Here is a 14,513-nt window from a genome sequence, read left to right on the forward strand (position 1 = left end):
TTTACAGCCTTCAAAAATATTTTCAAATTAAAATGTTTATTATTCTTTTGAACAATTAGCTTTTGTTGATAATAAACACTAAATATTATGCAAGCTGCAAGAATGTCATTGTCTTGGCACTTTCCATTGGTCTGCTTTAAGGTTCTGTAATCGGTTAATGGTAGACCTTCTATTAAAATACCAGAGGAAACCAATCACTAAACAAAACACAATTTCTATGTAATATCCATCAATTATAGTTAAACATGTTCCACCTTTTCCAGTGCATCTCTAAAAAGATAAGAAGATGGGAAAAAATCATTTAATATATAAAACAATATAATGAAAACAAACAACAAGGAAATCTATTAATTTCACATATAAAAGCATATAAGTATGTTTTAAATTTCAAAATATAATTTATACTAGTTTTTATTAAAAACATAACTGATTTTTTTTTATAATAGTTATATACTGTCAATTTAACATGACAGTAGGGGATTACACCACCGCTGTTTAGCCCTAGGAAGCATCAAACGCTTCCTGTCGGCTTCGACACATTTCCTGTGTCCTTATATATATTTACAAAGGGGAGACAAACACACCCAACAGCTAGGCCTGCATCTAGAGACACGCATGTTTCAGGGTCTTTGCCCATCATCGGTCTAGAGTAGCAAAAGCCTGCTAGCTGCAGATGTCTGTCCCGACTTCGCAAATATATATATCTAATATTTCCGAAGTCGGGACAGATGTCTGCAGCTGGTGGGCGTCTGCTACTCTAGACCGATGATGGGCAAAGACCCTGAAACATGCGTGTCTCTAGATGCAGGCCTAGCTGTTGGGGGTGTTTGTCTCCCCTTCGTAAATATATATAAGGACACAGTAAATGTGTTGAAGCTGACAGGAAGCGTTCGATGCTTCCTAGGGCTAAACAGCGGTGGTGTAATCCCCTACTGTCACATTAGATTGACAGTATACAACCATTCTATCGCTCCACCACTGTACATATCTCTATGAGATATTTAGAAATTTAATATTTCTGATTTTTTTTAGTAATGTCCAAATCTACCAGTATCAAGCCAGTTAGTTTTCACAGGAATTTTTACAACTCTTTTTGTAACTGGAAATAATTTAGAACTATTAATAACAAACAGTAGATTAAATAAGAATCAAAACAGTCAAGAAATCAAATAGTACTCTGGGTGAAAACATTTATATTAAAAACACATTTTATTTAAACAAATATATTATACTAGCAGTATCGCCCGGCGTTGCTCGGGTTTGTAAGGGAAATAACTATATAAGCATTTTTAGAGAGTTATAGCTAAAAAATAGCAAAAAAATGCATTAAAAATGGAAAAAAAATGATGGTAAATTTTTTTTTAATCGTTGACTCATCGTAGACATTTTTAGAGAGTTACTTCCCTTATATAAAAGCAAAAAAATGGAAAAAATGATGGCAATTTTTTTTTTAAATCGTAGACTCATGCTAATACCCAGAAGGGCTTGATATGAATCACGACTATAAGATACCCGCTTTTGGTTACACTGCACCGCAAAATGTGGGAGTAGTTAGGAATCTAAATCATAGGAGATAGACAGCACACAACCTCACTTTTATATATAAAGATTTAAAATATGTTTGTTCTAGTTATAAATGGTCATGGCAGTTTTAGAAAAAACTGCCATGATCTGGTTACATGAATCATAGTATTTCAGTTGATTTTGAAAATTTCCTCCAATAAAGACATAACATCCTAGTCACAACAAAATACAGTCTCTTCCCAATTCCTGAACAGCACAAGTAAAATCTCAGACTTCACAAATCATCAGGTTTTGCAATCTCTGATAAATCTTTCTCCAAAGTCTGAGTATTTTTCAGCTGTGAACAGTTGCAGACATCTACAAAGCACTAACGAACCTACTCAATTGAACCTACTTCATCTCAATCGAAGGAGAGGAGCTTTCTCCGTCTGGGTTGCGGATCCGTGGAACAAGCTGCCAGACGAGATGGTGAAGATGCTGACGACTGCTTTGTTCAAAGCCTCCCTTGATCTCAAGTGGCCTGAACTCTTTACATGAACACCACCCTGTACTTAACTCCATGTCCCCCTACATGGCCTTGCTATTTGCTTTTGAGCCAAATTAACTAACTACTCACATAGCTATACAATGTCTGAGAATATACCAATACACTCTAAGATAAATCTTCACTCACAGATTATGCTTGCTGTATGTTCTCTTTCTCTATATTCTGCTGATGCAACCCCCTATTTTGCTTTTGTCGTCTCTTCACAGTACCCCTCCTTCAGATTCAGTAAAGAGTTTTCCAAATCCTGCCTCCTTAAAACGGTAACTCTTTGGAACACTATCCCTGATTTTCTTTCATCATCATCATCATTGTTCGACCGTGGTCGAGACAATGGAATTTACTATGCTACGCCAGACTTCACGGTCCATCATGGCATTACGGAGGTCCTGTTGCTGGATGCTTGTATCCCTGGAGATTACATCAGGGTAGGAGAGTGTGCGCCCTCTGGTATTGCGAGTAGATGGCTTCCAGAGGAGGAGAGTAGAAATTACCTCTTTTTCAGCTCTACAACAATGTCCAGCAAACTGGACTCTCCTACCTTTCACAAGAGATGATTTTCTATACTCAACAAACATTAACACAAAGAAGTTCCAACTTCACACACAATTCTCATCAGTCTGAATTGATGGATATTCTAGCTTCTGGTGCAGAGTTCAGTTCCTTCCCGAGGAAAGGTAACTTATAATAAACATATTCATCCTACACAAGTAGAGGTTTATTTCTCATCTCTTAAATAGTATGGAAACTGGAGATAAACACCAGCCCAATGAATGCTTACCAGTTTTCACCAAACTGTTCAACCCAATACCTTGATGCCTTCTCTGTTGCCAACCTTCACCTGTTTCCAAGTAAGGTAATAATTTCTCATGACCAGAATATTAGAAACAAAGTACACCATTTGCATTACAATAACACTCATTGACAACTATGTGCAATGTCAGCATAAAGAGAGTGTAACACACATACATATAGAAATGAGAGACGTCTACTAAATCCATTCACAAGGTTTTGGTTGGCCAGGGGATGTAGAAAACACTTGCCTCAGGTGTCACACAGTGGGATGGAACCCAGAGCAATGTGGTTGGGAAGCAAACTTTTTACTACAAGCCATACCTGCACCTATAGAGTTAAAATTCCATTTATAGATACTAATATTCTATTGTCTCTAAAATTATGCATTTGAAAATGAAAATCATTATTAGCCTTAAAGAATCAGATTAAATAATTTTTTTTTCTATAACTGAAAATCTTTGTCACAGATGCAGACACTTTTATTGGTGATAGCAATGATTAGATCTAAGAATATTTAAGAAGCAATTAAAAGAATTTCCTTACCTCAGCATTTACTGCATCAGAACAAGAACTATTATCTGAAGAACAAGTCTTGATTGTCAGACTCTCAACTAACCATAAAGCAATTGTAGCTGGCCAATTGCCACCTAAACAGAAAAATTAAAAAACAACATGCCAGAAGTACTTCAATATTTTATTACAAATTATTTTTCAATATCTATTTTTTGATAAATATACTCCAATACTTTATATTTAGGATTTATTTAATTTTAACAAGAGATGCAGCACGAAGCTTTGTCAGCGAACAGGTCACGGTCTCAAAGCGATGAAAATATTTTGACAAATTAAATTTAAATGTTGAAGTGAATCTAACGGTTTTTGTGTGTTTCTGAAATGGCTTATAAACACCTTCCACACTGCAATTGTTTTCGTTCCAGCACACGATCTCAGATCAAGTCACTTGCTATGCAAGTACATCTTCGTTATTTTATTTTATTAAGTATTTATTTTATTTAATTTTATATTTAAATAACAGGTAAAGAAACATATTAAATATAACAAAACATTTAAAAAATCTAACATACACAAAAATATTTATTCTATGACATAAAAATTTGTATTTAGTATAATATAGGTAGGTAAAGGTAATCATAGCAACCAAACCTCAACAAAGTATAGCACTAATATTTTATAATTTAAATACTAGTAGCATAACAAAATAAAGAAAAGATGGTATGTTGGTTACCCTTGTACTAAAGTTAATTTCAATTACAACAAAACATTTACCATCATCTTATCCCTTAATTCCATACCATCATCTTATCCATTAATTCCATCAAATTACTGATTCAACTGAGTTTACAAGAGTTACACTGTAATTAGCAAAATACTTACCCAAGTTATTAACAGTATTTAACAAAGTCATGTAAGAACCACCAATCGCAGGATCACTTACTTTGGCCGACATAGCCATTCCAGACACAAACATACAATACAATGTTACCTGAATAAAAATATATTCTAATGTTAATAATAGTATTCAGGGAAACAATGAATAATATTGGCATACAAAGGAAAGACAAAAGGAAGGACATCCATTATAAAAGCATGAAAAATGTTCAATAAACAACATTAATGTAGAAAATTCATACATTTTATACAGTATTTTTTATTCAAAATATGAAGAGGAATATATTTAACAAAAGAATAACATCATCATCACCATTTAATGTCCGTTTTCCATGCTAGCATGGGTTGGACGGTTCGACTGGGGTCTGGTAAGCCATGGAGGCTGCACCAGGCTCCAGTCTGATTTGGCAGTGTTTCTACAGCTGGATGCCCTTCCTAACGCCAACCACTCCATGAGTGTAGTGGGTGCTTTTTACGTGCCAGAGCAAGCTGGCAAACGGCCACGATCAGTTAGTGCTTTTACGTGTCACTGACACAGACGCCAGTCAGGTGGCGCTAGTATCTGCCACGTTCGGACGGTGCTTGTTGGTGCTTTTATGTGTCACCAACATGGACACCAGTCAGGCGGCGCTAGTATCTGCCACGTTTGGACGGTGCTTTTTATGTGTTACCGGTACGGGTGTCTTAGCTACAATTTCCAAGAAAAAAAAACAAAGAAAAGGAGAAACTCATCAATATAGCATCAAGTACTTCAATTGGTCACACACCACAAAGTTCAACAGAACCTACTGAAGCAAGCTAGCATGCTCATGGCATTACCATGAGCGATGGTAAGGTTAAGGCATTGAAAAAAACCAAGCACCCTCACGGGCATCACCTGACACCACGATGAAGTGAACTGCCAACAATGACAAGAACTTTGCTGTTAGTGTCCCAGTCCCTCCAAATATCTTAAATGCCACAGGTCTCAATACTTCAATGTTTTGTTTCATTCAGCTTTAGAAGCAATGACTCTCCCATTAATCACAGCATTCATGATGCGGGAAGGAGCAAAAGAGTCACAGACTGTGGTGTCCCAAATGAGACACTATGTGAGTTAATTGACAAAAATCTGGAGTTGAATTTGTTTTCTTGGATTATGGGAAGAGGATGTTTTGGAGAGGTTGAGATGTTCTTGGTTATTTTGAATCTATATGTGTATGTATGTGTGTGTGTAAGCATGTGTATGTGTGTGGTGAATTTTTAGAGGCTTAGTTAGAGAGAGAAAAGAAAAAAAGAAAGAAAGATGAACTGATGATCTACAAATATTCCATTGATCTGCTTTCACCACGGATCAAGTCTAGAAAATTTATCTTCTTGTGACGCAAGCGTGACCTGGTGCTTGTCAAGGGAGGCGAACATTCTGAACACTTTACCCATCTATCAAATTCATGACGGAAACCAGTCATAATGACTTATTGTTAGACATTCAATTAAAAATATGCAACTCCACAGTAGCAATGTGTATATCATCATCATCATCATCATCATTTAACATCTGCTTTCCATGCTGGCATGGGTTGGACGGTTTGACTGAGGACTGGCAATCCAGATGGCTGCACCAGGCTCTAATCTGTTCTGGAAGAGTTTCTACAGCTGGATGCTCTTCCCAACGCCAGCCACTCCATGAGTGTAGTGGGTGTTTTTATGTGCCACTGGTACGAGGGCCAGTCAGGCGGTACTGGCAACGGCCATGCTCAAATGATGTTTTTTACATGGCAGCTGCACAGGAGCCAGTCCAGAGGCACTGGTAACGACCTTGCTCGAATGTTGTTATTCACGTGCCACTTGCACAAGTGCCAGTAAGGCGACACTGGTAATGATCAAGCTTGAATAGTGCTTTTTACGTGCCACCAGCACAGGAGCCAGTCAGCGGCCCTGGTAACGATCATGCTCAGATGGTGCTCTTAACATTCCACTAGCATGGATACGAGTCAAGTGGTGCTGTCATCGAATTTGATGTCGATTTCACTTGCCTCAACAGGTCCTCGCAAGCAGAGTTTAGTGTCCAATGAAAGAAAGGTATGCATAAATGGGCTGGTTACACCACTGGCAAAGGGCACAGGTTATGGTCTCACTTGGCTTGCCGGGTCTTCTCAAACACAGCATATTTCCAAAGGTCTCGGTCACTAGTCATTGCCTTGGTGAGGCCTAATGTTCAAAGGTCGTGCTTCACTACCTCATCTCAGGTTTTCCTGGGTCTACCTCTTCCACTAGGATGCGACACTTTTTCACACAGCTATCCCCATATGATGTTTGGTACGCCTTTTTGCAACAAAAAGGCTAGAGCCGTTTCACATGTCTTTAAGAGAACAGCTGAGAGTTCATCTGGGCTCATTGCTGAGTTTGATCTCATCTCATCAATGGCCAATATTACATCCTCTTCTGTTATGTTGATGTAATCGATGGTTGCCTCTTTTCTGATTAGATTTGTTACATTAAAAAACTCCTCAGGCTTGTTTATTTGCATATTTTCCAGTGGAGAAGTGAAAACACATTGGAATTGTTTATTTAGTGCTTCACTTATCTTGCCCAGGTCTGCAGTTAGTGAGTTGGTTTTACCAAATAGTGGCCTATCTGATAGCATACTGAGGCAAACTCCTTTGCCAACATGTAGAAGGCTTTAGGATTTATTTTTATATTTTTGATTGCCCAGATTTCTCTTTCTTTTTCATGGGAGATTCTGTGTTTATTTTCAGTCTCGAAGAGTTTCTCTGTCAGGTAGGATTTCACACTGTCATTGAGGTGTTTGTTTAAATGATTCGAGACCTTAATTCTCTGCCACATGAGTATTCCCCTGTCTCAGGGAATGCTGTTTTTGTGTGTATTGGCTCTCTTCGCTGGGACACATTTAATGCATATGGCTTGCATTATTGACATGAATTTATTGAGTTTCACATCTATGTCTCGCATAGAGAGGCTTTTAGGCCAATCCTACTGGAGTATCTGTTTTCCAAGTGACTTCCAGTCAGCCTTATAGAGATTTAGGCTGGACAGGGTTTGAGTGCCATCTGTGCGGAGTATATGTTTGGTTAATTCTGGGCCATACATTATCAGTTCTATCATGTTATGGTCAGGAAATATTGTTGGTGATATATTTATGTTGTGGATATTTTTGTGCCTGGTTGGGGAGAATACGATCTGCTCCATAAATAGCATTTTCCTAAGATTAAGTAGAGATTCTGCTTGATTTTGTTCTTTGTGCGTCATTCCTGGGGTTACATTGCCCTCAGGCCACCTGATGTTGGGCAAGTTGAAGTCACCCATCAGGAATATAGTAGTATGTTGATCCAATTGTGTTAGTACTTCCTTTATTGCACTGAGGCATTCCTCAAATTTTCTGTCATGATTTGAGGCATCAAGTGGGCTGTATATGGAAGCACTCCGTTAGTTATGACGATGAGGGTTCCGGTTGATCCGATCAATGGAACAGCCTGCTCGTGAAATTAACGTGTAAGTGGCTGAGCACTCCACAGACACGTGTACCCTTAACGCAGTTCTCGGGGATATTCAGCGTGACACAGAGAGTGACAAGGCCGGCCCTTTGAAATACAGGTACAACAGAAACAGGAAGTAAGAGTGAGAGAAAGTTGTGGTAAAAGAGTACAGCAGGGATCACCACCATCCCTGCCGGAGCCTTGTGGAGCTTTTAGGTGTTTTCGCTCAATAAACACTCACAACACCCGGTCTGGGAATCGAAACCGCGATCCTACGACCGCGAGTCCGCTGCCCTAACCACTGGGCCATTGCGCCTCCACTGTATATAGTGTGCATAGCACAATATCAAGTTGCTTTAGATGTACGATGAGTGTGTCACACACCAAGTTTGAGTTCGGTAGCAGGGTTAATGGTGTGACATCTTCACGGATGTACACTGCAACTCCACTATGGCTTCTTTTTCTTCTGTCTGTACGGAAGGTAGCATACATTGGTATGAGTAACCCCGCATGATTTACGTCTGCAGATTGATGTGTTTCTCTAAGTGCGATGCATTTAGCTTGATTGCATGCAGAAAGATTCTTCAGGCACGCAATTCTGCATTTGCTGTTGTTCTGCAGCAGGCCTCTTATATTTATTAGCAGAAATGGTGTTGGTGGCCAACTGGGGTCCATCAATTGCTGCAGTCTTGTGTGCAAGGGTACATAGCTAAAGCTTTATCTGTAGCCATGACAACTGTTGCACTATTTCCTGTGCAACACTTAAAAAATGTTGTTGCTCAACTGCTGCATCTTGTACTGCATCTGACTCCTGTCATTAATATATATGTATTTATATTCATGTATATGTATGCATGCATGTTTGAACGTGCACATGTATGCTTGTAAATTTGTATATAAGTGTACAGATGCACAGTTTTGTTATACCAAAGTACCGTAAAGACCCATGTAATTTATGCACTTTTCTTTTTAGTGAAAATAAAAAAAAAAATTTAGGGGGTACTCTTTTTACTCTTTTACTTGTTTCAGTCATTTTGACTGTGGCCATGCTGGAGCACCGCCTTTAGTTGAGCAAATCGACCCTGGGGACTTATTCTTTGTAAGCCCAGTACTTATTCTATCGGTCTCTTTTGCTGAACCACTAAGTTATGGGGATGTAAACACACCATCATTGGTTGTCAAGCAATGCTAGGGGGACAGACACACACACACACACACACACATATATATATACATATATATGACAGGCTTCTTTCAGTTTCCGTCTACCAAATCCACTCACAAGGCATTGGTCGGCCCGGGGCTATAGCAGAAGACATTTGCCCAAGATGCTACGCAGTGGGACTGAACCCAGAACCATGTGGTTGGTTAGCAAGCTACTTACCACACAGCCACTCCTTACATGAGCAGATCATTTCTAGAAATTCTTTTGAAACTTTTTTTGTTGCAAAAAGGTGTACCAAACATAAACATTTGTACCGGAAGTTGACTCATAGAATGTCAGAGAAGGTTCTTACAGAAAAAATAATGGCTTAAATATGAAGTTGACTTTCATTTATTGCACAATGAATATAATTTTGTAGACTATTAAAGTCAGATGTGATGTTTATTTTTCTGATTTTGAATAGAGTTGGGATAATTTCTGTCAGTGTCTACACATTTGTTTAGGTTTTTTTTTCTCTCTCCTAACGAGTTTGCCTTAAGTTACAGATGTTGTAGATGACTTTAATTTGTTTTTAATGCTTAAAGCAAAGAATTAATTTTCGCATTTTGTTAGGTCTACATGAAATCCTGAGAAAGGTATAAGGTGGTTGTAGGATGTGCTAGAAACAACAGCTAAATCTCCCTTAAACAGCACATCTTTACATTTACTCTTTTACTTGTGTCAGTCATTTGACTGCGGCCATGCTGGAGCACCGCCTTTTGTCGAGCAAATTGACCCCAGGACTTATTCTTTGTAAGTCTAGTACTTATTCTATTGGTCTCTTTTGCCGAACCGCTAAGTTATGGGTACGTAAACACACCAGCATCGGTTGTCAAGCAATGCTAGAGGAACAAACACAGACACACACACATACATATACATATAAACATATTTATGATGAGCTTCTTTCAGTTTCCGTCTACCAAATCCACTCACAAGGCTTTGGTCGGCCCGAGGCTATAGCAGAAGACACTTGCCCAAGATGCCATGCAGTGGAACTGAACCCGGAACCATGTGGTTGGTTAGCAAGCTACTTACCACACAGCCACTCCAACATTTTTGATATTTTTTTTTTCTGAAAAGGTTTCACTCATTACTTTTAAGTGCATAGTGCCAAAATTGGTCCAGAGGGTGTGGGATTGGTGGGAAAAAAAAAAAAAAAATTTTCAAAAATTTTTTGTCATAAAAAGCTCATCCCCAAGACTATGATGCAAAACAAACTGTCAAAATGTAGAAAATCCAAAACTCTGCCATTTATAACTATTTTCAACAGTCTATCAAAATTTGATTGAAATGGTGTTATGTTCCAAAATCTCGTGACTTATTTACCTCCATACCTATTACAAATGTGGCAAAACTCAAGTTCCTGAGGCTTGTAGATTTGGGTTTAGCTAGGTTTGAAAAAACTGCAAGATTGACCATTTGTTACACATAACAAAATAGGCCTTACATAAATATTTAGAATATTGGCAAAAAAATGTTTTCTTTCCAAGAATCTGATAAAAATAAAGGCAACAACTATACCATGATCACTATTAATTTGTGTAATTTGAAGATGATTATCACCTCAGTTTCAAAGATATGACATCCCAAATATAGTTACTTATTTGGACCATTCAAATTGTAATATTTCCTAAAGTAGTCACCCAAAATTTCATAAATGATGTATCAAAATGGTATTTTTTTAAAAGCTGTACAAGAAAAAATACAATAGAAATTACAGTTAAATATTTTTTAAAATTCATAGTGATTCATAGAATCAGAATTGAAATCGATCGATGGAAATTGCAGCTGAGTTACCAGTGCCGGTGGTACGTAAGAGAACCATCTGAACGTGGCCATTGCCAGCGCCGCCCCGACTGGCCTCGGGCCGGTGGCACGTAAAAAGCACTATCCGTTCGTGGCCGTTGCCAGTGCCGCCCAGACTGGCCTTGTGCCGGTGGCACGTAAAAAGCACCATCCGTTCATGGCCGTTGCCAGCGCCGCCCAGACTGGCCTCGTGACGGTGACACATAAAAAGCACCATCCAATCGTGGCCGTTTGCCAGACTCGCCCAGACTGGCCACGTGCTGGTGGCACGTAAAAAGCACCATCCGTTCATGGCCGTTGCCAGCGCCGCCCAGACTGGCCTCGTGCCGGTGACACATAAAAAGCACCATCCAATCGTGGCCATTTGCCAGACTCGCCCAGACTGGCCTCGTGCCGGTGGCACGTAAAAAGCACCATCCGATCGTGGCCATTGCCAGCCTTACATGGCCCCCGTGCCGGTGGTACATAAAAAGCACTATCCGATCGTGGCCGTTTGCCAGCCTCGCCTGGCCCCTGTGCCGATGGCACGTAAAAAGCACCATCCGTTCATGGCCGTTTGCCAGCCTCGTCTGGCACCTGTGTCGGTGGCATGTAAAAAGCACCCACTACACTCATGGAGTGGTTGGCGTTAGGAAGGGCATCCAGCCGTAGAAACATTGACAGATCAGACTGGGCCTGGTGCAGCCTTCTGGCTTCACAGACCCAAGTTGAACCGTCCAACCCATGCTAGCATGGAAAGCGGACGCTAAACGATGATGATGATGATGCTGATGATGATACTTACTTCTACGCACATTTGTATCTCTTAGTCTCAGTTTCTTGCTTTGTAGTTTCCTTTCCCCCACCCCACCCTTTCCCTCCCTTTAGCCTATCTTGCACATAGTTTTCTTTCTCTTCTATTTTCTCCTAGAGCTACAATTTCCCCATGTCCTTATAATAAGCTTGGTTTTAAGTGATTAATTCATTTTTAATACTTTCCTATGATACTCATTTGTCCCTAAATTCTTATTTTTATTTCCATTCAAATTCTATTTTAATTACTTGCTCATTTCTTTCCTTATAAGTTCTTTTGACTTGACTTGACTTGACAGCATTCACCCGGGGTGGGTTGAGCTGGCTTCATTCATCCTCAATGCTGCATCTCTCACAAACGCTGACCAGACCTGGTGATTTGAGTCTAACGACCGCGTGATCTCCAACCATTCCTTATTCCAGCGGCGAACGCCGTAGATATGGGGGCCTAGGTTGGGTTCCAGATCAACCTTGACTGCCATCAGCCAGGTTTTTCGTTATAAGTTCTTTCTCACTCTGTGTATTTTTTTAATACTTGTTTCTATGAAGCTGGACGATTTCTAATTTTTATTCAATTCACATCATCATCATCATCGTTTAATGTCCGTTCTCCATGCTAGCATGGGTTGGATGGTTCGACCGGGGATCTGGGAAGCCAGAAGGCTGCACCAGGCTCCAGTCTTATCTGGCAATGTTTCTACAGCTGGATGCCCTTCCTAACGCCAACCACTCCGTGAGTGTAGTGGGTGCTTTTTACGTACCACCTGCACAGGTGCCAGGTGAGGCTGGCATCGGCGACGGTTGGATTGGTGCATTTTACGTGCCACCGGCACGGAAGCCAGTCGAGGCGGCACTGGCTTCGGATGGTGCTTTTTACGTGCCACCGGCACGGAAGCCAGTCGAGGCGGCGCTGGCATCGGCCATGATTCCGATAGTGCTTTTTATGTACCACCAGTCCAGGGGTCCTGGCATCTGCCGGGTGCCAGTCATAGGATTGGTTCAATTTCGATTCCGATTTCGATTTCACTTGCCCCAACAGGTCTTCGCAAGCATGGGTGCCTGTCGTCGGATGAGGTTCGATATCGACTTTGCTTGCCTCAGTAGGTCTTTGTGTGTCCAAGGGAGGAAAGGCATGCATAAGTGGGCTGGACTCACTTGTTCTGCCTGGTCTTCTCACGTACAGCATATTTCCAAAGGTCTCGGTCGCTGGTCATTTCCTCAGTGAGGCCTAAAGTTCGAAGGTCGTGCTTAATAGTTAATCACCTTAATAGTTATTTATTTCATTATGGTCATTTGCTTTCATCCAACAGATTCCCATCATTTTGAAAAGAAATCACCCAATCAGCTTTAAACGTCTATTTGGTGAGTTGGTAATGGTGAATACTTATAAATACTTTTAAACTATTGCATTGTTCTGGATACTCATGACTGCCTGATAATTGGTTATGTGAAACTCTGAGTTACAGTTCTTGAAGTCTTTTCAGCTTCAATAAAATACAGTACTAGTTTCTCTACCTTTGGTATTTGAGTACTATTTTCTCCCCCTTCTTTTGCACCCATCTGCCCACATGTGTGCGTGCGTGTGTGTGTGTGTTTATTTATATATATATAAGGCACTTGACTAAAATGTTATGCAGTAAGCTAGAACTGAAGACAACATAGCAACAATATCAATTACATATCTACATAACCATACATATACCTATCACACATACATGTATACACATACAATCCGTATATACATAGGGAGAATTTATGAAAAAAACAAAAGACGAAGACAGGTGGTGTACAAAACAAACAGATGTATTAGTATAACGCTCGGGAATAGAAAAAGTCTTTTATGTCTCGAGCCTACGCTCTTCTACAGAAAGGGACACAGAAAAAATGTGTGTAGTGGCTAACAATCTATCATGGCATCTGATATACATATGTATATAAGCATACATGTGCGCATATATACATTTATGAATTAGGAAACTGTATTTGTGAGTAAATCATGTAAATGAATTAAATATATCTAAATAACATCTGTGAAAGTCATAAAACTATCATTAAAATTAATTAAAAAATTTTCTACAAAACGTACCTGATGTAAGGCATAAAAGGTAATGGTAATCAAGTAAAAGTATGCGGGGAAAACTCCGGGTTCTGTCTGAACATGATTTGCCATATAAACAAGGCCTGCAGATGGTATTGCCATAAGAAGCCTGTTAGGAAAAACAAAAAAAAAATATGTGAGCAAATTTGGACACATCCAACAAGAGACTTCCAATAAACATGATTCCATATTTTAAAGTAAATTTTTCAACTTTATCCTCGTGTTTTGCATCAACCCTTCAGGGTTGGCGAAAGCGATGTGGTGGACAACGAAAAACCTGGCTGATGAGAGTCAAGGCTGATCTGGAACCCAACCTAGGCCCCCATATCTACGGCATTCGCCTCCGGAATAAGGAGTGGTTGGAGATCATGCGGTCGTTAGCCTCAAATCGTCAGGCCTGGTCGGCGTTTGTGAGAGATGCAGCATTGAGGATGAATGAAGTCAGCTCAACCCACCCCGGGTGAATGCTGTCAAGTCAAGTCAAGTCAAGTTGGTTGATCAATGTAAACATAGATCTTCCTTCCAAACTTTTAACAAAGTAGATTTTCAGAGCAACAACTAATGCACTACATCAATGTTTATTTTTCCAATAGAGACAAATAAAACTTAATTTTCATATTTGTGATATGATTGTTATTGGAAGTGAATTGTCACAAAGTTCAGAACTGGTTTTGTATTGCCTTCATGCCATGTTGCTCATTGTAATCCTGTGTAGGCTCTTGGTGTATGCAAATATATGGGAAATTACCACCTGTGTCATCTCTTGTGAAAGGTAAGAGAGTTCAGTTTGCTGGACATTGTTGTAGAGCTGAAAACGAGGCAATTTCTACTCTTCTCCTCTGGAAGCCATCTGCTCGCGAT

General features: G+C 39.7%; 1 protein-coding gene across 1 annotated transcript in view; it reads right to left on the bottom strand.

The window, feature by feature from the left end:
* Positions 1-14,513, bottom strand: part of LOC115220824 (acetyl-coenzyme A transporter 1-like) — a 28,496-nt gene continuing 13,983 nt past the window's right edge. Inside the window, exons 6-9 of the mRNA XM_029790998.2 lie at positions 13,641-13,761; positions 4,259-4,367; positions 3,407-3,510; positions 1-270 (exon numbers count right to left, since the gene is read on the bottom strand). Coding sequence (XP_029646858.1) covers positions 106-270; positions 3,407-3,510; positions 4,259-4,367; positions 13,641-13,761 — 499 coding nt within the window. The 3' untranslated portion in view covers positions 1-105. The remainder of the gene's footprint in view (positions 271-3,406; positions 3,511-4,258; positions 4,368-13,640; positions 13,762-14,513) is intronic.

This window comes from Octopus sinensis, linkage group LG17, assembly GCF_006345805.1.
Source record: "Octopus sinensis linkage group LG17, ASM634580v1, whole genome shotgun sequence".
In the NCBI taxonomy this organism is placed as follows: domain Eukaryota; kingdom Metazoa; phylum Mollusca; class Cephalopoda; order Octopoda; family Octopodidae; genus Octopus; species Octopus sinensis.